Raw genomic sequence first — 24,474 nt, 5'->3', positions numbered from 1 at the left:
ACTCTGCAAAGATAAGAGAGAAATTGTCCATGGCTGAAAGAGCTCCACTCTTCTGTTTTAAGTAACTGTCCTATAGAACAGCCAACATAAAAGAACAAGTGCTACAGGATAGTTTGTAGCCTGGTGGTTTGGTCAGTCACTGCAGAAAGAGAATCCCCTCAAACAGAAGAGGCAATTGAACCCAAGTTTCCCACATCTCAGATTAGCACATTCACCACTGAGACCTTGAATAAAAATCAGCCACTACCTCTGCTCCACAAGAGCATTTTGTGTGGGGTCCAGTCCTTTAAGGAGCTGGGTCCAACTGCTTTCTCACTGAAGATGCAAAATGACACAAGATGCAACTGTAATTCATGGCCTTGAGGTGATATGCAATGTCCAGAGTTTAATGTTCCGTTAGCCCTCCTGCAGCTTGACAGTCCTTACCAAGTGAAGATCCCTGAGGAAACAGGTAAAGAAAAGCCTAGTTCCTGGACTGTAGTTTTAGGCAGAGTTGTCAAAACTGCTTCATGTGGCTGAGACTGAAGGGTTTCAGAGCACAGCCCAAAGCTAGCACTTACCTTAGGGTCAATTTCACTAAAACTTCGAGCACCTAAAAAGTTTAAGCACGGTCTGGTTATGCTGGAGTTGTCAAGACTCCTAGGTTTTGGTCTAGGTTTCCCCAGTCCCAACACGTGCATCTATGTTTGTTATTTTCCATCTGGCTTTTAGCATCTCTTTCCTTCACTCTCCACCTGCATGCAAATAAGCAGCTGTCTCTGCCACCAGAAGGCTGCCGAGCCAGCACATCACAGGTCACCAGACAAGCCACTGCGCGGCACTTACGGTGACAGCGGCAGTGCAGAGCGAGTTATCGTTCCACGGCCTGCAAGCAGCCTCGTACCTTGTGACCCAGGAGTCCCGCAGCGACCCTGGGTGGCACTACCAGGCCGCGGGGAGCCGAGCCTTGCAGCACCTCCCTGGGGCAGAGCGAAGGGCACGCCGCCGCTCCGATCTCACCGACAGCGCTGCTGCCTCGCCACCCCCGTGCTGCCCCGGCCCTCGGCGGCCGCCCTCGCGCTGGCTGCCAACGGCCGCCAACCGTCTCCCCCCGACCGCCGTCGTCACGCCTGGGCCGCGACCGGGCTGCGGGGTCGAACCGCGCCGGCCGAGGGAGGGGCCGCAGCGGGCCCCGCGGGGGACAGCTCCCCTCGGGGCGGACTGGGGCGCCTCGCCCGCGCCGGCAAGAGGGGCTGCGCCCTCTGACGAGCCCGGGCGATGGGAGGCAGCGCGGCGGGGCGGGGTGACCGCCGCGGCTCTAATAAGGCCGGGGCTGGCGCTGGTCGAGGGCTGCTTGCCTCGGTGCCCCCGCCCGCCCCCGAGCATGCAGTGCTTCCCCAGCCTGGTGCTGGCCCTCAGCTCGCTGCTGGGCGCCCTGGCGCTGCTGCAGCTCTCGCTGTACCTCCGGGTGCCGTCCCGCTACGGGAAGCACGAGGAGCGGCTGTGCCGGCCGCGGGGCCGGTTGCCGGCGCGCTGCGCCTGGTTCCTGCAGGAGCTGCCCTCCTTCCTGGTGCCCGCGCTGCTGCTGGCGCTGCGCAGCCCGCCCCGCCTCGAGCCGCTCGGCTGCCGCCTCCTCTGCTGCCTCTTCTGCTGGCACTACTTCTACAGGTACCGCCGCCGGGCAGGGCTCCCGCACCCCCGCGGCTCCCCCCGCCCCCGCCGCCTGCCCGCGGAGCCGCCCGGAGCCGCCCCGGGGGCGAGGGGCGGCTGCGAACATCTGCAGCCTCCCCTCGGGAGATAATAAACCGAGGGGAGCTACGCGAATGGGCGCAGCCGGGGTCGGGTGTGCGGTAGGGCTGGGGCAGGTCTTGGGTGCAGCATCGCTCCCTTCCCTGTGAGACGCGGTCCTTCGCATGATCGCCAAGAGGAGGGCGCGGCGGCGGCTAATCCACGGCCCCGGCCTTTGCTCCAAACGCAGGGGCCGGTCGGGTCGGCGTCGGTCCCCTGTCCTGGCCGCCGGGGGAAGGAGCAGGTGGTACCCGAGTACTGGAAGCAGGGGAGAGGATATATGTTTCGGAGTTTTAGCTTTAAAACAATAGGATGAGGTTTCGCTAAACTAGAGCAAAGTTATGGATGAAACTAATCCAGATATTATGTAAACGAACATGTGGAGCGCTTATTGCGGGCAGGAGAAGCGCAGCGCCTGCCGCGCCGGGAGCAGCGCCGGCCACCCAAGCAAGCCGTGGGAACACGCGTGAGGACGGCCCGAGTGCACACCCTCTGCGGCTGTGAGAGAGCGGGGACTGAGTGAGCCGCGTTGCTGTGCAGCTAGCACAGGAAAAAATCAAAGTCACTGCAGGCTTTCTGTACTAAAACAGAAAAGTTGGCGCTTTATGCTCAATTCCTCATGTCCACTTCACTACCAAAGTACCAATTTATCTTTTTTGCCCTCCCTTTTTAGAAACTTCATCATATCAGATGTCAATGAATGCTCTAACTCTAATCAAGTCTGTACTTACTAATCAGAAGCTCGAAGAAAAGGTAGAGTTTTGACCCACTGTTGGTGGTAACTCTGAAATGACGTATCTCTTGAATTGTCACCTGGTTCTGCAGTCAGAGGGACTTGGTTCTGCAGTACATCACCAGAATATATCTTCTGACATATTGAGCTGTGTTTTATCTTCTGCTCCACTTCCATTTTCTATGGAGTTCTTTCATGAGGAATTTGGCTTTTAGTTCTCTGTTCATGGAAAAAACTGTTTTTTCACAAATGGCAAGTGCATGTGACAATGTTATGCCATTACATAGTAAAGAGCTGTGTAGCTTCTCAAGGCAAAACTTTTTCCAACTTGTTTTTTTCATTTTTTACCATGATTCCTATGTCTATTTTTTAGTTTGCTTCATAGAAATAGAGAACATTCATATAATAATTGATCATAAATTATTATTTGCAACTCAACCAAAATCATATGTTGAAAATCCAGCTACTGTATCTCTACAGACAGTTTCGGGATAGAAACTCTAGGCTGTTGTAGATAAATTTAAATCAGAGAATGGTTTAAAGCGCTAAAACACTGTGTTAGAGATATATTCGTTATCACTAACATCGTCTTTGCTGCACTGCATCTGCTGGAGGACACTACCTGTAGCACGTTTGGCTCCCAGAAAGCTGGATGTATTAATTATATGTAGTTGTACTAAATTCAGTTTAATGCATTCTGCTACTCTCAGGAATTTCTGATCATTTCAGAAACACAGAAATCAACGGTCACCACTAGACAACTGAAATAAATGTCACCCTACTGGTATGCATACATCTTTTGAGACCCTGGCTTCTTTTTCAAGACTACTGCTAGACTTAGGCAGAAGCACTGTGTTTTCACATATTTGCTTTCTCAAATAATTTGGGGTTCTTCTCATCTGTGGCTGGAGTATACTTTTTCCCTGGTAAAAATAAAAGCCCTCATTTTAATCAAGTCTGTATAACAACCAATTTCATTTCTTATACTGCATGTTACTCCAGTGCTATTCTTACAGTGCGCAGCTTCTTTTAATACAACTTGTTATGAGATTCTGCTGAATCAATTAATATTTGAAATATTGTATTAAATATTAGTGCTCCTTTGTTATGTAAAAGAGCAACAAAAATCGCAAATTAGGAGTTTTTCTGGGTGTCACCTGATGCTATGGGGACAGGCAGGTGTTTTGAGGGATCCTTGGTAGAATGACCAATGGCCACAGGATTGTGGTTATAGTTAGAGCTTTATTATTATATAAAAATTTTAACAATCAGCATAGCTTATTGCTATCTACAATTTCTAGTGGTTCGCATAGCTTATTGTTACATAGATTTTTTTAGCAACTGGCATAGCTCACAGTTAAATAGAATTTATACTAATTTGTGTGAATTTTTTATTATATAGAATTTTTATTTACCCAGATTTTTAGTCATCTGGACCCTTTGCAGATAGGATCAAATTCTTAATGGTCAGCATGTGATATAATAATTGTAATCTAGACTCAGACTTCACCTTAAAGATTGTGATTTACTCACTCAGTCCTCAGAGGAAGATGATGTCGGTAGAGGCATCCCTGACAGGGTTTGCCATCCAGCAGCAGTTCCTGTCTGTGGCCACTCGCAGCTGCTGGATTTTATAAGCAGCATCTCATGTGCTGTTACAACTCCCTGTTCCATAATGGGTGCTGCCATTTCCTGGCAACAGTGCTGGTGGGCAAACTGTCTTATTGCAACATTGAAAAAGGGGTGGAAAGAAGAGGGATGGTACGTAATCAGCACACTTATGTGTTATGGCTGTTTGCCTTACGAAATGGCATTGGTTATGCTAACCAAATTACGAGGGGTTAAGGGCAGGGGATTCTGGTCACACAGAGTTCGGGCATTTCATCAGCATGTAGTATTTGAAAAGAGGTTCAGTACTTTGATATAACAGCCAGACTTTATATTTTCCATTTATTATCTTTACTAGAAATAATCTAACAACAGTTTTAAATACTTTTGTGATTAAACTCGACTGCAAGTGTAATTAGTAAAACATACAATTGATCAACAATAAAATTATATTAAGTAATGGATGCAGCCTACTGCAGTTTTTCTGACTTTAAAATTTCGAAGTGAATAAAGCTGTTCCACTGTTAATTATAAATATGTTTTGTTAATCTACTCCTACTTTTAGTGCTGATCATCTGACATCTGTATTTAAACATTCATTTATGTTTGTAGGAAACAGAGAAAAGCTTTTTCATATATTGTTGCATAATATAGTGATTTATTTCTCTCCACAGGGAAGATTTTATTATTCCTAATTTTGTCTCATCTGTTACACCAAACATGCATGCGGAAGGGAAATTTTGATTAGAGATATGCTCAGAAGGACAATAGAGTCCATAAGGGAGAAACATAGATTTTTTTAAAGGACTGCAATGCTAGCTGTTCTTCCTTCTTATGACCAGCTAGCTGTGCTGCCCCAGTAGCTTGTGTTTGAAGCATATATTTCAGAGCAACTTGATCTGAAGACCCCAGAAGATGGAGGATCCATTATTTTCTTTGGAGAATCCACTGTTTTCTTTGGTAGTGTAGTCTTCTGAACTCTTTCACTATCACCTAAACAACATGTTTAAAATGTCTTGCTTTAATTTGACTAACCTTGATCTCTTCCCACTGGTGCTTGCAATTTCTTGCTCTGTGCTGGTTTAATGTAGTCCTTTAGTATTTTCTTACCATAATATCACTTATACAGTAATCAGATAATCTTTCAATTTGCTTGTACAGAGCTGTCAGATCCTCCTGCACCAGTGTGATCCAGATAATATAGGAACACATGATCATATTTCCTATGAATTGGCCACTGCACGTGATACGGCGTTTACGCCGGATTTATGGTTTTATGGTGGATTTATGCCAGCTACAGGGGAACAGACATTACCTGATCGACATAATGTTGGAGTGGTGCAGACAAATGATACCTCATCCAGCATGAACTGGTCAGGATAAAATTCCTTTTCACAAACTTAGGAACAGCTTTAAACCAGCAAAATTCATTTTTCCTGCTTTTGCACTTTTGCACATGGTTTTAAATAGCTGCAACTTTTTCTTTTTTCTTTTTTTTTTTAATCTGAAGTATCCTAAACCAGATTTATGTCACTGAACCACAGCTGAAAGTCCTTAATGCAAGACTTTTTCCCCTCAGCCCTCAGATAATTTCTGTGGCTTTTTCCATCTTTTTTCCTACATCCTTTTAAAAATGAAGACATCAGTGTTGGATATAGAATAAAATACCAGAGTTGTAGTAGCATATCTAGATACATCATCACCTTCCAGTTTCCATATGCTACTACTGCACTTACAGGCAGGAAGAGTGCTTTTTGTCGTGGGAGTGTTTCCAGACTATTTCGAGCACCCTGTAGCTGGTGTAACCATGATTGTAACAAGGTTACAATGTATGGCTCCTTAGGAATGGTTTGTGCTTGTTTGGCTGCATTTCTGTGATTTAAAGCAACTTTTCTCTATGGGCTTAGTACTCAGTAATGCTGTTCTGCTCACCTTGATGTTCACCACTTGTCTAGAATTTGTGCAATGTGCCAGCTTTATCAGTAGTAATTTTGTATTTATTGTCAGCTCATTGAGGAATATGCAGGAGCACTGTAAGGACCACTCTAATCCTCTTCTGGCCACTCACTGGGTTAATGCTGATGGTTCCCCACTTCCAGGACTTTGTAGGACCTCTCTCCTAACTTGGCAGAGCCCCATAAGCCAGGCCTGGCAGGTGCTGTGCTCCCATTTGGCCCACTGCTGAAAGGGAAGGGAGATGGTCATCTGAGTACCAGCTGCTGGACAAAGAGCCAACCTCCCCTAGCACAGTTTCATACAAAGATTTGCTGCCTGAAACGATGCAAGGGGGAGGTGTATGGAGCCAGGAAACATTTCTCCCTTCCCACCATGGTCTAGGAGCATCAGTCCAGTAGCCTGTGACTGCAGTACCCTCTCCATCTTTCTCTGCCACCACTAGGCAGCAGCCTGTCTCTTTGTGGCAATCACAGGCTGGTGTGTTCCCTGAGGCTTTCATGAAGGGCTGAAGGCAGACTGCTGCTGCTGCTGGAAAGGGAGGGGATGAACCCCTAGCCCCACCCCCTGCCTCTTTGTCTGCTGCCCTTAGATAGCCAGCTTTTCATCTCTCCATGTGTACTTTATTACCATAGCATGGTGGGAATTTAATCAAATCCAAAAGCTTTATGGTGCTAAAGTGAACATCCTATAAAAATCTGAATTCATCACATCTGCTTTTGGTAAGCTCATAGATTCTTCGCTTTCATAAGGCAGGGTTTGTGATGGTAGGACCTTCAAAACTGATGGGGTGAGAATGCAGAGAAAAGGAGGAAGAAGGTGAGAAAAGCACTGAATGCCAAGCCTGCCATCTGTATATGCAATCTCTGAAAACTTGGCCATGAGCTAAAAATGGTGAATGGCATAAGATGTATGTACAGGAATACTTCTTGTGATACATTACTTACAAGCTATTTTGCTTTGAAATATACTTTGTAATACAGCCTTTCCTGCTAGAGGGGCTGAACTGGTTAAGGAATACAGTGAAAATGCCACCTGAAGCCCTCAGGTGTTGAGGAGAAGCCTGTTTGAGTCACAGAATACTGGGTTGGAAGGGACCTCAAGGATCATTTAGTCAAACCTTTCCTGGCGAAAACACAGTCTATACAAGATGGCTCAGCACCCTGTCCAGCTGAATTTTAGAAGTGTCCAATGTTTGGGAATTCACCACTTCCCTGGGGAGATTATTCCAATGGCTGGTTGTTTTCATCGTGAACAATTTCACTTTTGTGTCAAATCAAAAATCTCCCCAGGAGAAACTTGTACCCATTACCCCTCATCTTTCCCATGTGACTCCTTGTAAAAAGGGAGTCTTCATCTTTGTAACCACCCTTTAAATACTGGAACTTGGTGGTGAGGTCTTCCTTAATCCTTCTTTTCTCAAGGCTGAACAATCCCAGTTCTCTCAGCCTTTCCTCATATGGCAGCTTACCAGTCCTCTGATCATCCTTGTGGGCCTTCTCTGGACCTTCTTCACCCTGTCCACACCTTTTTTGTTTAGTGGGGACCAAAACTGAACACAGTATTCCAGGTGAAGCTTGATGAGCACTGAGTAGAGTGGGATTATGACTTATTTGTCTTTGCTGGTGATGCCCTTGTTAATGCAGCCCAGCATCCTTTTGGCTTGCTTTGCTGCAGCAGCACACTGTTCACTCATATTGAGCTTGTTGTCCACCAGATCCCCCAGGTTCCTTTCCACCAAGCTGATCCCCAGCTGGGTGGATTCCAGTGTGTGCTGCACGCCTGGATTATGTTTTCCCAAGTGCAAGACCTTACAGTTGTCTTCATTGAAAATCATAAGATTCTTCTTAATCTATTCTTCTAGCCTATCCAGATTTTCCTGCAGGGTTGAGCTCCCATAATGGTTCCCTTACCAACTCATCCTTCACTGACAATGGGTCTGTGTTTGCATCAACTTGGATTTCTGTTCCTGAGGCCTGGGACCCAACAGTGTTGGTAAAGACAGAGGTGAAGAAAGTGCCTTTTCAGTGTTGTTGGTGACTAATTCAGCTCTCCTGTTTAACAGCAGGCCAATATTTTCCTTCTATTTCTGCTTGTTGTTTAGGTACCTGAAGAACCCTTTCTTGTGTTTTTTGACATCTCTGGCCAATTTCAATTCAAGCTGAGTTTTTGTCTTTCTAACTGCATCTCTGCACACCCTGGCAATGTCCTTGTAGTTCTCAATGGGTATTTGTCCACTTTTACATCACTGGTATGCTTCTTCTGTGACTTTGAGCAGACTCAGCAGCTTGCAGTTAAGCCAAGGGGGTCTCTTGCGCCACCTACTTCCCTTACCTGTAAAAGGACTGAACTGGTTTTGTGCTTCCAGGAGAGCGTTCTTGAAAAACTCCCAACACTCACCAGCTCCTTTATCCTCCAAGGATCCTTCCCGTGGAATACCTGCCAATTGAGCTCTAAGTGAGCTGAAGTTTGCTTTTCTAAAATCTGAAGGCCATGTCTTAGTACTAACCTTCAGCATGCTCAGCAGGATTCCAAACTCCATAATAGTGTGATCACTGCAGCCAAGGGTATCATTAACCAAGGTATTACAAAGCAGGTTTTCTTGGTTTGTGAGGTATTTTGTATTGTTTCGTAGAGTTTTAGTTTTTTGAAACACTAAGTGGATAAACAGAGATTAGATTTCGTTTGAAGTATATCTATATATTTTCAAGTGATACACTCCTTGCTAATAGTTAATATAATCAGACCATATAATAACTACCAAATTCAACCCAGGCATTAATTTTTTCTTCATAGAATAGTTGTTTTATCCTTTTGTCTTAGAAAAATCACCATCATTAAGTGTCAATAACTAAGGACATTCCCATTATTGACCTCATGAACAGAGCTGGATTCAGTACTCCAGGCGTGGCCTCATGAGAGCAGAGCAGGGCAGGAGAATCTCCTCCCTTGACCTACTGGTCACGCATCTTTTGATGCAGCCCAGTTCATGGTTGGCTTTCTGGGCTGATAGCACACACAATATCAAAATGTAATGTGAGTATGGGAGTACTGTTGCAGACACCTGAAGTAATCTTTTCCCTTTGCATGGTGTTAATAGGAACTGAAATGATACTGTGTCCAGCTGAACTCTGCACTTTATAAAAGACAATGACAAAAGTAGAAGCAGCTGAGAGAAAAAGAACTGTGGTCTAGGAAATGTGACATTTAGAAAGACTGAAGGACTCAGCGTTGTTTAAGCTAGCTAAGAGAAAACCAGTGGAAGACATTATAATGATGTACAACTGCATAAAAAGTTGCTGCAAAGAATAAACGACTAAAACATTCTCCTTATCTACCGGAAACACAATAAGAAATAACAGGCCTGAACAGCTGTATAGAAAATGCAGCTTAGACATTAAGGAGGGACAGTAATTGTAACATATTTGCGGAATGGTTGGAAGAATCTCCATCAATGGCAGCAGTGAAGAACAAGCCAGACAAATGTCCATCAGGAATGGTGTACACAGTCCTTAGACTGATCATCTTTCCTTATTCTATGTATTTTACCTAGCAATTGGAATTCTGGGCTGTTGCAGGCTTGGTCATTACAGAACACTGGAGCTCATGAAACTCTCCCCTGTTCTAATTTCATCTGCACTGGCCAAGACACTGAGAAGAAAATTTGGGGATGATATGTGGCCAGAAACTGGCTGGGAATGGGAACTTGGAGTTATTTTGATGAGAGAGAGGCTCTGACAAGAAGCCAGGGTGCAGGGACGAGAGCTGGAATTAGCTGAGCAAAAAAACTACATGAGCGAAGCCTTTTGCTCAGGCTGCAGACTGAAACTCAATGCCAGGCTAGCTATGTCAGTTGAAATCCTAACTAAACTTGGTCCAGATTTATACTTGTATGAGAATTAGAGGACTGGACAAGGGTCAACATGACTAGATGGATTGTGGTGATGACAAATGTGCAGATCTCACAGTACTTCATGCTTATCTCTACTACTTGATAGTATCTGAAGGGCAGCAGTACTTACACATTACGAGAATGTTTGTTGTTTTATCTAAGCAATGGTGTGTCAAAGACTTAGCCAGCCAGAGCATATATTTCAGCAAGGTATCACTCTCTTTTATTCTCCAGAAATAACCACTTGATATTTATGAGGACAGATCACTTTGTTCCTATTGGTAAACTGTGGGTGGCTGCCAAAAGCATGAAATGTGTGCCAGAGTAACTTTACCAGACACTATGCTATGCACTTCAAAAAGCTCACTGCTCAACTGGAGCAGAGAGTTCAAAGAGTTCACAGAGGCTGAGAGCATGAGCAGAACAGAAGGATGCATCTCCATGAAAAATGGTATGAAATCCAAGAATGGACAAATCTGTGCTCTTACAAGTGCACTTAGAGAAATCGTAATTATTTTCTGTAAGTGGTCCTCATGGGGCTGAGAAATCACCAAAGGAAGCCAGACACTTAAAAGCAGCATGACCAGCAGTTGAGGGAGGTGATTCTTCCCCTCTAGTCTGCTCTTGTGAGACCCCACCTGGTGTACTGCATTCACCTCTTGGGCCCCCGATATAAGAAGGACATGAACCTGTTGGAACAAGTCCAGAGGAGGGCTATTTGGCTTTGAAGAGAAAAGGTCCATCATGCCATATATCCTGGACTCCAGGATCCTGGCTGTGTAGTGTGAGAGGACTAACTGTGGGTCTGTATGGGATGGTACTGACTTCAACAGGGTTCTATACAGAGGAAATATTTCCTTTGCTTTGTTAGCTTCACTTTACCTTCCTTGGCTACGAAACAGCAGAATATTTTAAAAACAAATACCTGTGTTTCCAATGAATTTGCCTAGTTTGGCAGGTGACGGCGAGAAAGATATTAAACATCTGGTTCTAGGCTCTTGCTTCAGTTGTCTTTGGTTATGGGCATTCAATACATTTTTCCCAATGTTTAATTCAGCTCTCATTCAGATCTACTTTCCACATTACAAACAAAAAGGAAGAAAAAAATTATTAGCTAATAGCAAATATAAATAAAATAATATTTTTAATTAAGGGTATTTAAAACCTATTTGGTGTTTGTATACCAACATGGAAACATTTGAGAAACAAACATACCAATATAAATGTTTCCTAAGTATAACTTGCTGATGGATTGTGACTTGCCAATGCAGTTTGTTAATGCACCAAATCCAACAATTCTATTCCTGGTTTCCCTTTACAAAATGCATAATATTTCAAGTACAGGGCTTTGTTCCTATACCTGCTAAAGCCAGTAGGAAAGATCAAGATTTTCATGATTCAATGCCTTTTTTACCAGTGACAAGGAAGAATTCTCCTTTGTTGATTCTAATTAGATGCCGGTAATCACTGGGAGATACCAGATTTTTCCAGTGAGAGTTTCAGAATAATGAAAAAACAACAAGATGACCAAGGAAGTGATTTATAAACAAACTTGCAAAACACTTTTGAAACCTGCCTGTTGTTGCTTTGCCTTGGAGTTGAGCCTGCACAGTTCTTCTTTGCTAATTAAAACCAAATTCCCATTCTTAGGTCCTGTTCCTTTCCTTGTCCTTCTTTTTTCTTTTTTTTTTCCTCCCAACCACTTTTATTTTATTAAATATAGCACATCTACTGATTTCTATATGCAATGTGAAGAGGATTCTGTTTAATCCATAAAATGTATTTATCCTTCTTACTTTGCTGTGTAGCATACCTAAAATTTGTAACAATCAATGAGTCAGAATGACTGTCTTTAGGTGTTTATAGTGTTGGGACTAAGCATTATGTAGCTCAGACTCCTGAAATTTGTCCAAAGTCAAATGCATCATGGCTTTTTACCTCTTTGTTTTGTTTGTTTTTCTTGGTTGTTGTTTCTTGTTTTGTTTGTTTGTTGTTGTTTGTTTCAGCAATTACGGCCAGTAATATAGAAGCAGCATTTTATTTTCAGCCATTCGCATCAGATACATGTGCCTTTGCAAATGTTTGTAGATTTTTTCCTATAATCCCACTTTATTAAAACGCAGTTTGTCGAGAGTTTAGATTGCGGGGTGACAATAAAACCCTGGCAGATGTATTGTTAAACTCCTCTCCCCGCCACTTCCCCATTTTTGCCCCTCCCTCTCCCCCCTTCCCACTAAGGACAGGTGATCAGGAGGGAAAGAAGGACAGAGAAAAGAGAGTTGGAAAAATTAACAATGTTTTACTAATGCTACTAATAAGAATAGAGAAAATAATACAAAATATACAAAACCAATCCTGAAAGTCTCAGCAACTGCAGAGCCGGCACCCAAAGTCCTGGATTGGACTTTGCAGCCAACTGGAGCTGGATTCAATCTCTCACTAGGCCTCAGTTCGCAGGGATGACTAGCAAGGTCCTCTCCTAATGTCGGCCATAAGCAGAAGGGAAAAAGGGAAAAGGGACGAGATCCTCGTGATCTCCCACTTTTATATGAAGTATTTACGTGAATGGAATGTTATACACAGTTGGTCAGTTTCTTGGTCAGTTGTTTCTCGTTATCCCTCTCGCAAGATGTCCATCCATGCTTATCAATAGCTTCACATTCCATTGCTATGTTTACCAAAACATGTATCTGGTTCTCCAGGAAAATGCAGCTAATATGAAGGCTTTAGCTGACAGGCAAATTCACTAAAAGAGAAACTTCTTTTTTAACAAAACCAGGACACAGTTGTAAACAATTAAGCTTTTCTGATCCAGCATCAAGGATTCAACTTGAAATCTGTATTTAACTATATGGCCAGAAGTCAAGTGCAGTTACTGATTCTCTTTGACTGTCAGTCTTTGATGGAGTTGGCTTTGACAAGTGCTGCCATCCACAGTGTCAGCCTTCCTGGGATAGCAAGTATCACTCTGGAGCTTCACTTGCAAATGCCGGTATTAAGCAATTGCTTATCTGTTCTAGGGAGTTTGTAAATTTTAACTTGTTCAGTTTGTGTGTAATGTTGTTAGATGAGTCGTGAGGCACTATGAAACCCTGAAGTTATCATACTGGATTAGAGCAGAGGTTCTTTACTGCCAGTCCTCTATCTTGGCCGAAGTCGGTGTTGGATCCTTCAAAAGGAAGTGCAGTACCTGGTGGTCTGTTGCCCAGGGCAGCAGCTACCTTCTGCCTCAACTGGAATACGATTTTCCCCTGAAATATGAAAGTGAATATGCATTCCAAACCTTTAGACTTTTTCTTCTCTTTATTAAAGGACCTGTGTGTATCTGTAACCTGTGGTTATCCCCCTTCTTCTCCCAGTCCTACTGAGCTCTTTATTTCAATGTTGTTTCAATATTACCTTTAACAGACATTTATTTTCCTTGCATTCAAACTACCTCCTTTCAGTATCATGAAAACTCTTGGTCACAGCTGTTCAGCTCTCGCAAATGAATTATTTTCTAATATTGTATGTTATTTTTTAACTCTAATATGTTTGTTCTTACTGATCTCCAGTCCAAATTCAGCAGCCCCAATGGTTCAGTATGGCAATCTCTTCCACATCTCTTCTTATTTTTCCACTAAATCCTTCTGTATTTCTCATGTCTCTGCCTTAAATCAGTGCTGCCCAGACTTTCTGTTCCGCATTGCCTTTCTTCTCAAGAACTCCCCAAACCCAAGCATGGTGCCATCTGTCTCAGGGTTTCCTCAGTCCTTCTCCCATCCCTTGATCAGATGCGTGCCTGCATCTCTTGACCAGGAAAGATGAGCCTGCTCCTGCCAGAAGTCTTAATCCAACACTGAACCTGTTACTAAGAGACCACAAAGAAATAGTATCTCTACAAACAAGCTTCAGGTTGGATGAATTTAGTAAGGTGGCCACAAACAGCCCAAGGACTGTAAATTGAGCAATTTTTTTAGACAGAATACTCGGAAATGAACCTGACATTACAGGTGTACTATTGTTTTATACGGCTGAATCGGAAGCTTTTCAGTAATATGTATATCTTTCTTGTTCCTTAAATTATAGTCATTGAAAGTTTGTCCAAAGATCTTTGGAGGAACATGGAAATAGGATGTTTTGCATGTGGCTTGGAAAGGAGACCTAATTCCAACTTTGCGTTAGTTATAGCTAGATCTGTAAATCTACATGATTAAAATAAAAAGGGAGTCTTCTTGCTCCCATCACATCCACTGGACAGTGATTAAAGATGAGTTTACAAACTGGGCCTTGGACCAGGAAGTCATTACAGTTATCTGATGGTTTCACGTAGTCTCTGTCTTCTGGTGGCTGGCCAGGGTCACAGGGGATGGGCCAGGGCATTCAGACCATGCCCCAGCATGGGTAGAACAAGCGGGTCTATGGCCAGCACCTGCCCTCGGAGGGAAAGACACCACATCAGCCTTGTCCACCATTGTGATATCTCCGATTCCTGGCCCCTAGTTCATCCCAGTTAGAGCCAGGAGAGTGCCTGGTGGCAGAGGGCTGGATGGGCGGATATAGAAATGGGGTGGTAACTCACATGGTGGGAGGGAGCCAGCTGCCCCCCATTCTTAGCTGACAGCCCTGAGCCCTTGACCCAACTGACTTGGGTGTAAAACACCTCGTAGGCATTAGAAACACCTCGAGTTTCCAGACTGGAAAATGTGAGTTGCTGTTGTCTGACCTACTGCATCTGGGCCCTGGAGAGGAGAAGACACTACAGCAGCATAAATGTCTCCAATTAACAAGCTGTTGGATGAGGATTGAGAGTCCACTCTTAGTGGATTACGGTAATATTTATGAAAAGATTTCCACGTTCTGTGGAAAGAAGACCAAACCTACAGTTTCCCCCATTTGGGTGAGGAGCTCTGGAGTCTTCAAGGAGCTGGACTAATATCTCTAAGATCAAATTTAATGCAATGTCAAATGATTTTCTATTCAAAACCTGTTCTTCTGGAAAATAAATCATGCAGAAGAAGATGAATATTATTGACTCATTTAAAAATAAGCTGTCGGCAATGGCTTAGTCAGATGCAGTGCCTTGGGCCAGTAAAGATAGTAAAGGAATAAAGGATTAGTCATCAATACTGCACTGAAAGAAAAAGGTCAAATTTGTCATTGGTCTAAATTCAAAAGGCCAGTTTTTGTTCTGTTATTCTAAAATGATGGCCTTTGGTCCCCCTTTGATTTTCACAGTGCAAAATAACTCCAGCAGAGATGCAGTCTCTTCCATGGAATATTTAAACCTATTAAATCTCCCTGCTTTATCTCCATTGCTTTTTCAAAACCCATCAGGAATAGTTTGTGAACCCTCAAGCAGCTACAAGCCAACAAGTGCTGTATTAAAACAAAGACTTAGGGCATTGTTCAGATACAGAGAACTGAATCTGGCCTCTGGATTTACAGACTCAAGGAGGTTTCCTTAGAGAGGCTGCTCTGCAACAAAGGTTCTTGGATGAAATACTTACTTGGATTTTCAAAACTGCTATGAGGCATGATTTCAGTGATGCCAGGATTTCACTCCCTCAACAAAAAAAAAGCTGATGCCTCCTGGCTCCCCTGTGACTGCGCTTTGTATGCAGGTTCTTTCTGTCCTGCGTCCACAGTATCCATGGTAGATAGGTCTGTAGCTGATTTTTGCCCTCCTGTTACTGCAGGATAAGTCACCTTTCAATGGCATATAACCTTTATCCTGTGACAGCAGCATTGGGAAGCACCATGGCAACAATCAACTTTGCTGGGAGCTGAGAAAGGCCAGCTTGTGCTAGAAACTTCTATTTGCATCAGCTGTAAAAATTAAGAAACTCACAAACATAACTTGTTTTGACAAAGGATAAAGCAAGGCAAGTCCCACTTCTATCTGCTGTATAAATCTTCTTCTGAGCTCACTTTGTGTGGTTTGATATAATTATCTTTTCTACATTATTTGCTTTCTGCAGGTTTCCATTGTAATTTCCCCACTTTCTCTCATAGCTGTTCAGGCCAAATTTGTCAATACAACTTCAACAGGCAGGTTGGATTGCTAAAACTGGCCTTGCCTACTCATAACTCCAGCCTCCCATTCCTGAAGGGCAAAACCAATAATTATTGGTAACTTTACTCCAGAGAGCTTTCCTTTCCATACTGTAATAAATAGGACAAATGTAATACCACTGTCTGAAAAATATTTTCTGTACCTCTTAGTTTTCACTATAGAAGTATTTAGCACTTTTCATTACAACTGTCTTAATTGCTGGAAATCTGTCTTACCTTCCTTTGGAAAGCAGTTAATACATTAACATGTTGTTGCTTGTACTCTGCTTACTCACTTTCAGACATGCTCAGTATGTTTTAATCTAGATTTATAATGTTATGACATTTTATGCCTCAGCTTGCTTAAATTGGTATTGGCAAAATGGGATGTGGATAACTTTTCAACAATGTTTATATACTGCTGTGATGAGCACCATCCAAAGCTCAAAAGGGCAAAAGAAAGAAATTAAGAGTGTAGATTTTACCACATACAGAACTTAATTGGCCAGGTAAGAAAATACCTAACAAATAGGAATATGAATTTTCCATTTCACTCTTTCAAGGATGATATGGATTGTCCAAAGTGTCAAGAGGGGTAAGCCCAGCTGAACAAAAGTTATATGAACATTAAAAATAGACAAGCACAAATTATTTGCTCCTACACATGTTAACGCTAGTGTTAGCGCAGCTTTTGCCTAAGGAAGCCCTAGGTGCTGGAGCTACACGGAAACCTTCATGATTAGCATATTAAACTTAGGGGTTTAGCTCTTCTTATTTTAAATAAAACCTTGAAAGCATGCAAGAGAGGCAGGAACTGGAGGCAAAGCAACTCCCCTCAAGCAGCCAACATCATTGCTATGCCTCTGCATCTAAGTGTCCGAGCAGAGCAGGACAGAGCTGTTGTTTGTTGGAGGTGAACAAAGTCTCTAAGTGGGGCAGGAGAGGCTGGAGAGGGAGTTTACAGCCTGGGCTGTACACTGCAGGGGATGAGAGGGACAGAGGGGTCTCGACACTGCCTTCAACTCCACCTGCCTCCATGGGCTAAAGCCCTCAGAGATCAGTCCCTGTAGTGGGATCACGAATGTCTTCTCCATAGCAAAGCTCCTCCACAGTGCTTGTGGCACAGTAACGCTCATTTGGCAGGAGCAATTCTGAATGAGATTTCTAGCTTCCCACCTTGTGTGCAGTCCTGAAGGACCAGAAAATATGGGTATTTACAGTATTTCTTGATCCCATTAGTTGCTGATCCCATTTTTTTTGCAGTTCTTTTCCATTTTTTAATCTTTATTGACCTTTTAAATATTTTGTGTTTTGTTAAAGGTTTGTTGTTTTTGTTTTTTTCCTTACAGCAGAGAAATTGAAAATACAGTGTTATAATGAGTAATGTGCTGACTTTATTTTCTTATCTACCTTAGGACATTTATTTACCCTTTCCTCACTAGAGGCAGACCTTTCCCACTGCAATTGCTTTTCTTTGGCACGTTATTCTGTATCTATAATGGCTTCCTCCAGGGGTACTACCTGATTTACTGCGCTGAATATCCAAACGATTGGTGCACCGACATCAGATTTACATCAGGTAATTACAGCTGCAGGATTCCAAAGATCTAATCTCCAAGCAATTTGTTAGCATTTTGAATTACATCCTAATCTTCACTGAACATGTAAGTTAAATCGGTTGTGATGGAAATCAGCGTAAAACCTGCCTGCTGGCCCAGATAAAACACATAAATGTGCAGTGATTTTTTTTTTCCCAGTCACCTTTGAAGGCATACAATGTTATGTGTTAGTCTCAAATCACCAGCCTTGTTTTACTGACACCACTCCAGAGCCTCCCACTGCTACAGGTGGTGGAGATGCAATCTCAGGCTTCAGCTGAATGGGGAAGCACCCTTGCTCAACCAGAAGTGTCCACCCAGCAGCCACCATGTGCAGACGCAAACTGTGGCCTTCTCTTCCCTGCCAGGGCTCTTTGCACTTGATGCAGCTATTCCAACTGTGAGAGAGAAAAGAAGGGCAAAACCGCAGCATAAATGAGGCTTTAGAGACAAAGGGCTCTTTTTTCTCATGAAAAGCACGTGGGAAGATTAGAGATCACGCACAGTCTGGTTGTATGTTAATATGGTTCTTTTATATTCCGTGACTTAATAGCCTAGCTGAATTTCACCCTGTAAATCCCTGAGAGAACAATGGAGCAAGAGCAGCTAGGTGGCATTACACATTATGTGCTGCGCAGAGCATGTTTTTTAAATGCACACATAGAAATAAAGATTAACATGGAGGTCTGAGGAAATGTTTTGGATATGACAGGCATAAAATAACCAACGTACTTTCTGTATGCTATTTCAGACTGTGGATGCAAGTTCAGACTTTTCAAACAGCATCACATATTAAAAATCCTGGACAGTGTTTAGTAAGAGCTCCCATACCCAACAAAGAAAACATCACATCACATAACTTGCATGATAAATAAAATATATATTTAACTTTTAAAAGAAGTAAATCATCATTACCAGTACTTGAAATATTAAATAAAATCAAACAGTATGTTATGCCTCCACAGACACTTGTCAACTTTCTGTTCCTACTGGAAGTGTTGAGGTTTTATCAGCACTTAGTCTTTCCTACACTTTGTAGCACACACCACCTCTACTTCTTTCCTTTCTTCCCAGTCACTGTCAGAGACAGTTTTCTCAGTGCCTAATGTGGCATGAAATGTAGGGCATGTCACTTGCAGAGTTTCTCAATCAAGTGTCTCTAGTTTTTCAGCTAAATAGAGTATGGTCAATGAATCATTCTGGCCAGAAGCTGTCAGGAACCTTCAGCGAGTCATGGCTTCATGTGCGCACCCATAGCTCTGCCCAGGCAGCCTCGCTGGCAGTGGACCACGCTGCACTGAGGTCTGGGTTCCCTTCCTGGCTCTAGCGATGTGCCGGTTAAGTTTGTGTTGTCTGTGCTCCTCTTTCCCCAGTTGTAAATGAGAGTCATGGTACTTGCCTATGGCTCAGTAGTTGCTCTGCAGGAACGTCCACAGCTGCTGTCTTTCTAATCTAATTGTTTGTTTCTTAGGCCTCCTCTTGTTTCTGCTGGGAATGGGAATCAACATTCACAGTGATCTCCTCCTGCGTCAGCTGAGGAAACCCGGGGAAGTCACTTACAAGATTCCTCAAGGTATATTCTTATCCCCCACCTCCTTGGCGAAAGTAGGTCAGCAGAATAGACAATGTTTTCTGACTGAATTCACAGCAAAGTGACAATAATAGCAGTGATGCCAGTACTGGCCAGGTACTCCATTCAGGTGCCCCTCTGAGCTGGAAAGACCAGCGTGAGCTGGCTGCAGACAGTCCATGAGAAGCAACAAGAGTATCTGGAAAACATGAGCTGTGAGGAGAGGTTTTAGGATTTTAGCCTTGTAGAAGTCAGCTGCAAAGAAGGAAATATTCTCCTCCATGCTCAGGAAGAAGTAGTCATGGACTTTTTACACTACAAAAGGGAGACTCAAAATGTATACTTTAGGGGAAAAAAATAACACCAAGGATGTAAGGTGTAGAATTTCCTTTCCGTCTTCTTCAAGGTGGGGGTTGGTGAGGAAGTATGGCTGTGGGCCAGACCACTGAACTGGGAAATCTCTATCTCTGTAGAGCAATACGGATGAGGATCAAGAAGGTTCCTGGTTTTGGTCTTGACTCCTTCTGCTGGCTTGTTACACATGGTGATATCTCTTCCCTAGATTTTCTCACCTCCAATAATTACCTGGCTCTTATAGATGTTGTGATTAGCTAAGATGCAAAACTGACATCCAGATTTTGCATATGACAAAGGCAATTGAGTTGTAAAATATTTTTTAGGCCATGAAGAGAATTTACTAATGTTAATAATTTCATTTAAATCTAATAATTTACTTTCTTAAGCCCTTTCCCAAATGAAAATGAGTGATTGTGAAAGTGCTGTAAGTATCTGAGTTAGAAACATCTTTGATCATTGTATTTGTACAAGAGTCTTGTGTTATACAAGATCCTTCTTTGGCATGGCTCCACTGGCCTCAGGGCAGTAGGTTTAGGTTGCTGTTATGGGCTCTAAATAAGAAAGGTAGCATATTCTGCTGCTGACTTTATGGGAAAGAACTTTCCACGTGCATGAAATGACTGTAAAAATTACATATTTTGTCTTTTGATGCAGGGGGACTGTTCACCTATGTTTCTGGAGCCAACTACTTTGGAGAAATTGTGGAATGGTTTGGTTTTGCCATAGCAACCTGGTCCCTACCAGCCTTCGCCTTTGCCTTTTTTACTCTTTGCTGCATCGGGCCACGTGCTTATCACCATCACAGGTATCAAACTGTTTCTTGCTGTATGCTGCTTCTTGCTCTTGGAGTGCAGTCTGCAAAATACCAGGGAGGGGCAGAGAAGCAGGGCCAGGATTCAAGATAAGATTGAAATTTAATACCATGTACAAGAAGTGTATCAGCTTATTTGTGACTGGGTGAACATAAAGCAGTCGGCCAGACCGTCTGTTGAGACAAGTGGGCCTGAGAGTTATTTAATCTGACGTGAGTTACATCACTGCTTCTGCCATGATAAAGCCTCTTTTTACTGAGCCTTGTATAAGAAATGTGAACGTTTCGTAAGGGTTCCCTTGCAACATCTGCAGTGCTCTGGAGTACATATGGTCCCCTGCTCTGAATTCCTAAAGTTTCTCCTTTGGGTCTGTCAGAACCTTAGCAGTATTATCACTTTTTGCTTAATCAAGTTACCTGGCTTAAATAGTTTTGAAATGCCTTTTTTTTTTTTTGCAGAGTAACACATCAAGGTTACAAAGCAAGGCAATTTGGAGGAGTTTTAAGGTTCCTCAGCTGAGCTGTATTGAAACTGTGTGGTTTCCTTGTGTGTATGCAGGTTCACTCTCTTGCTTATTTTCTTTCAGGTACTATCTCAAGACATTTACGGACTATCCAAAATCAAGGAAAGTCTTGATTCCCTTTGTTTTTTAATGACTGAAATATGGACTCTGTGTTCTGTTTTTATAGGGTTTTTTTCAATTCCTAGTTTTAATGTTAGGTCTGACTATAATTAATTGTACAAAAGATAACCTGGGGTTGTAACAGACAAGAAGATAATTTGGAACTGAAGTTCTTATTTTTAATTACAGAGGAAATTGCAGATAGTTGTGGGCAAATGGCCTCCCCAAACAACATGTTTGCTTCTCAGTGCAGTTCTCTCTCTGGAAAATGGATATATAACTGCACTGACATCTAAGAAAAAGCATTGGCTAAAAACTGGTGTAAAAAAAGTAGAAAGTAAGCCTGTGATTTCAGAGAAAGTCTTCAGCAGCCAGTCCAGTTTATAGCACTTCTGCAGCTGCTTCTTTCTGCGTGCATGCCGGAGCACACGTGCCCTCACCCTGCCGGCACTGCCCGAGGTGCTGCCATGCTTCAAAGGGGAGTAGGGGTCTCCTTTGCCAGGAAAATAACTCAGCCCATTATTTTTCATCTAAAAGCCAGCTTAGCTCCCAGAACCATAATGCAACAAGAAAATACTTGTGCTGGCACAAGGCTGGGAGCAGTGGGCCATAGCACAGGGGTGACGCGAAGTACGTGGAGATGGAAGGATCTTAAGCTGGCACTCATAAGCACAGTGTCTGTGTTTCTTCCTTAAGCCATACTCTCCTCACTGTCAGATGATTAATCTTCAGCCATCAGGGTGTTGTTGTTTTTCTTTATTTAAATGGACTTTGTTAAAGCAATTGCAACTTCATCAGGATATTTTTCTCTTGCAAATCCAGAGTTCTTTTTGGAATAAAAATTTGTCCACTCAAAACCACTCAATTGTTATTCATTAAAAGGCTTGAGATGGTAATGTATGACAAAAATTGCAACAAATAAAAAGCTCTGTGTTGAAGAAAATGTTCTCCAACACTGACAGTATGTTTTGTCTATGAAGAACATTTTCAGATACTCAAATTAGGAAACGATACAAAGATATTATTGAATTTTCACAAAAGCACAGGGTATATCTTCTTAATTTCAGAATATAGTTACGAATTTTCCCAAAAATGTAATTAACCCCAATTGGAGGAGACATCTCCATGGATGCTGATCATTTTAGTTCCCCTTTAGAGCATAAAATCCTACTAAGAATCATGCTGAGTAGCTGGAAAGAAAAAGACCAGACTGCAAGGACTAAGCATTCTGCCTGCTGTTGGAGTCACCTCATTGACTGTACACAATTTCCTCCAAAACACAATAAAATTTATGTAAAACAGAGCTGTGCTAGCCTATAACTTACTGTTTGCTGAAATAGGTCTCTGTGATGTTGCTGACCAAGGCCTGCTCATGTTGGTTTCCTCCTTCTGGGCAAACCCTCCCTTCTTTGCTTGTATTACTAATTGTCTTCATTACTGTAGAGCAGAGCAGGCAGGTGAGGCTGAGTCCTATTGCATTAGTCCCTGTACGGCGCACAGGAGAGACGGACCCTTTACCATATGTAGGCAAAGGTAAGGGAGCCATGAAATAAGGCACAGGCAGAATTGTCATTGCACAGGCCCTGAATTTCACATCAGCACCACAGATGTATTTTCTTTTGGTTTCCTTATTTAAATTCTCCCTGTGGAAACACCCAGGGAGGGGGGCGTTGCTGGGTGTGAAGTCAGGGACAGAAAGGCTGGAGGTGATGAAGATGCCGGATGGGAGGGAACAGCCTCTTTCCCCAGGGAGCGGATGCTGAACATGAGCAGCCTCACAAGTGATGAGAGAGCAAATAGCCCGTTGGTGCCAGTGTCCATGGCTGCTGTCTGCTCCATCTATTGCTGAACCTGGGGAGAGAGCAGGGACCTCATCCTTTGGACCAGAACAGGGTTTGTGCAGACTTCTCCAACCCTCCTACCTACCCCTTCTGTCAGAACAGGACTACTGCCTGCATTTATTTTCTCTGGCTTAATATTTAGACCAGATGGACCGTTACTATTGCCACTATCAGTCTTGGGACCAGATACCTGCTGCAAGGATTAGGGGATCAGGGTCGGAGAACTGATGCTGGCCTGCCTGGAGGCTGGGTGTGCCCTGCAGCCCTGTGTCCCTGAGCACAGGGTGTCTCAGGATGCTGGATGCCTTGCAGGAGCAAGTCTACTGTCTGTCACAGGCCTTGGACACGCTGTGTGGAAAGAGGCTGCAGGTAGGAAAGGGGCACGTCTTCCTACTGCCCTGCTCCATGGCATTTCTGGAGAGCAGGAGCAACGCGTGTGCTTTAAACCCCCTTCAAGCAATGATTGCACTTAATAGTGATGGAGAGACAAGCTTTCCCCATGTGGAGTTCCTCAGTGGGGCTGATGGCTGCCAACTTCCCTGCAGGGACACTAGTCTGCTCCAGAGTAGCACACCTGGAGGCACAATGCTGCTGAGACATTTATTTCCTCATCCCTTATTTTTATAAGGAAAAATACATTGCCCTTGTCTCTGGGAGAAAAACACAGTAGACATTTTCATATTCCTCTGGAGGCTATGTGCACATACCATCTCAGAGTTGACTGTAAAGTGTTTTGAAAAGCAGCACTTTTCTGACTTTCTTTGCAATGTCCTTTTGTTCTGCCAAAAGCTAGCAGAAGTGTCCTCCGATGGCAAGCATTTAAAATAATAGCTCATTCCTTTTCTCCACCTTTTTCAATATTGTTTTTCTGTTTGGTTTCCTCCCATCATTCACATTTCAGTTTTCCTTTATCTTCACGGATCATTTATGTTTGGACTCTGTTTCCCTGGAGAGGGCCTTCCTGAGGACAGCTCTGAGTGTTGCTGCTCTGCTAGAAAGACCTCTCTTATGTGGAGCTGATAACATAGCCTTCGTCCCTGCTGGCAGCCTGCTGGGAAAATTAATCCTTTCTCCCCAGGACTCTTGTTAATTTAATTATTTTTGTATTGTTCGAGTGCTTTTTTCGAAAGCTAACTTTCCGTAAACATGTGTTATACTACTGTGGTAATACATGAACGGCTTAATCATGCATCTGACAGTTTCTTCTGTGAAACATGTTTTCTGCACCTAAGTGATCAGACAGACCACTTATTGGTACTATAATTTAGATATCTAATCTCTTCTGACAACCAAACCCAGAATTAAATGCTGTTCACTTGGAGGCAAAGAGGAGAACAATGGCACTTGCCAGCCCTCATTCCCATCTCTGTGCACCACACACACTTCAGCCTTTGCTTGGCTTCGGTCCATGCTTCAGATGAGAGGTCACTCAAGACAATAGAAAACCAGCTCCAGGCAACGTAGGGCATTTGTAGCTATTGTTTTAAAGGACATATTTTACATAATATGTTTACACAAAAGGCAAAAAAAAAGGCAATTTTGGCCCTTGAGTGATTGTCTTTAGAAAAAACACTCATCTGGGAGCTGCGCTCCTGCTCCCATTACTCTCCTGGAACATGAAGCCTCTTACACTTGGCCAGAAGCCCCGAATACTTCTCTGAAATACCAAACCACGATGTGTCCTGGAA

At 43.2% G+C, this 24,474-nt stretch overlaps 1 protein-coding gene across 1 annotated transcript; it reads left to right on the top strand.

The window, feature by feature from the left end:
- The first annotated feature begins 1,196 nt into the window (after window positions 1-1,196).
- Window positions 1,197-22,248, top strand: SRD5A2 (steroid 5 alpha-reductase 2). The gene is made up of 5 exons (XM_065057951.1): window positions 1,197-1,647; window positions 17,402-17,565; window positions 19,056-19,157; window positions 20,166-20,316; window positions 20,910-22,248. Exons 1-5 carry the CDS (start codon window positions 1,364-1,366, stop codon window positions 20,974-20,976), a joined length of 768 nt encoding a protein of 255 aa, XP_064914023.1. The 5' UTR covers window positions 1,197-1,363; the 3' UTR covers window positions 20,977-22,248.
- The last annotated feature ends 2,226 nt before the right edge of the window (window positions 22,249-24,474 follow it).

The sequence above is a fragment of the Columba livia genome, chromosome 3, assembly GCF_036013475.1.
Source record: "Columba livia isolate bColLiv1 breed racing homer chromosome 3, bColLiv1.pat.W.v2, whole genome shotgun sequence".
Classification (NCBI taxonomy): domain Eukaryota; kingdom Metazoa; phylum Chordata; class Aves; order Columbiformes; family Columbidae; genus Columba; species Columba livia.
Note: the sequence above shows the minus strand (reverse complement) of the source record. Positions and strands in the feature narration are given on the sequence as shown.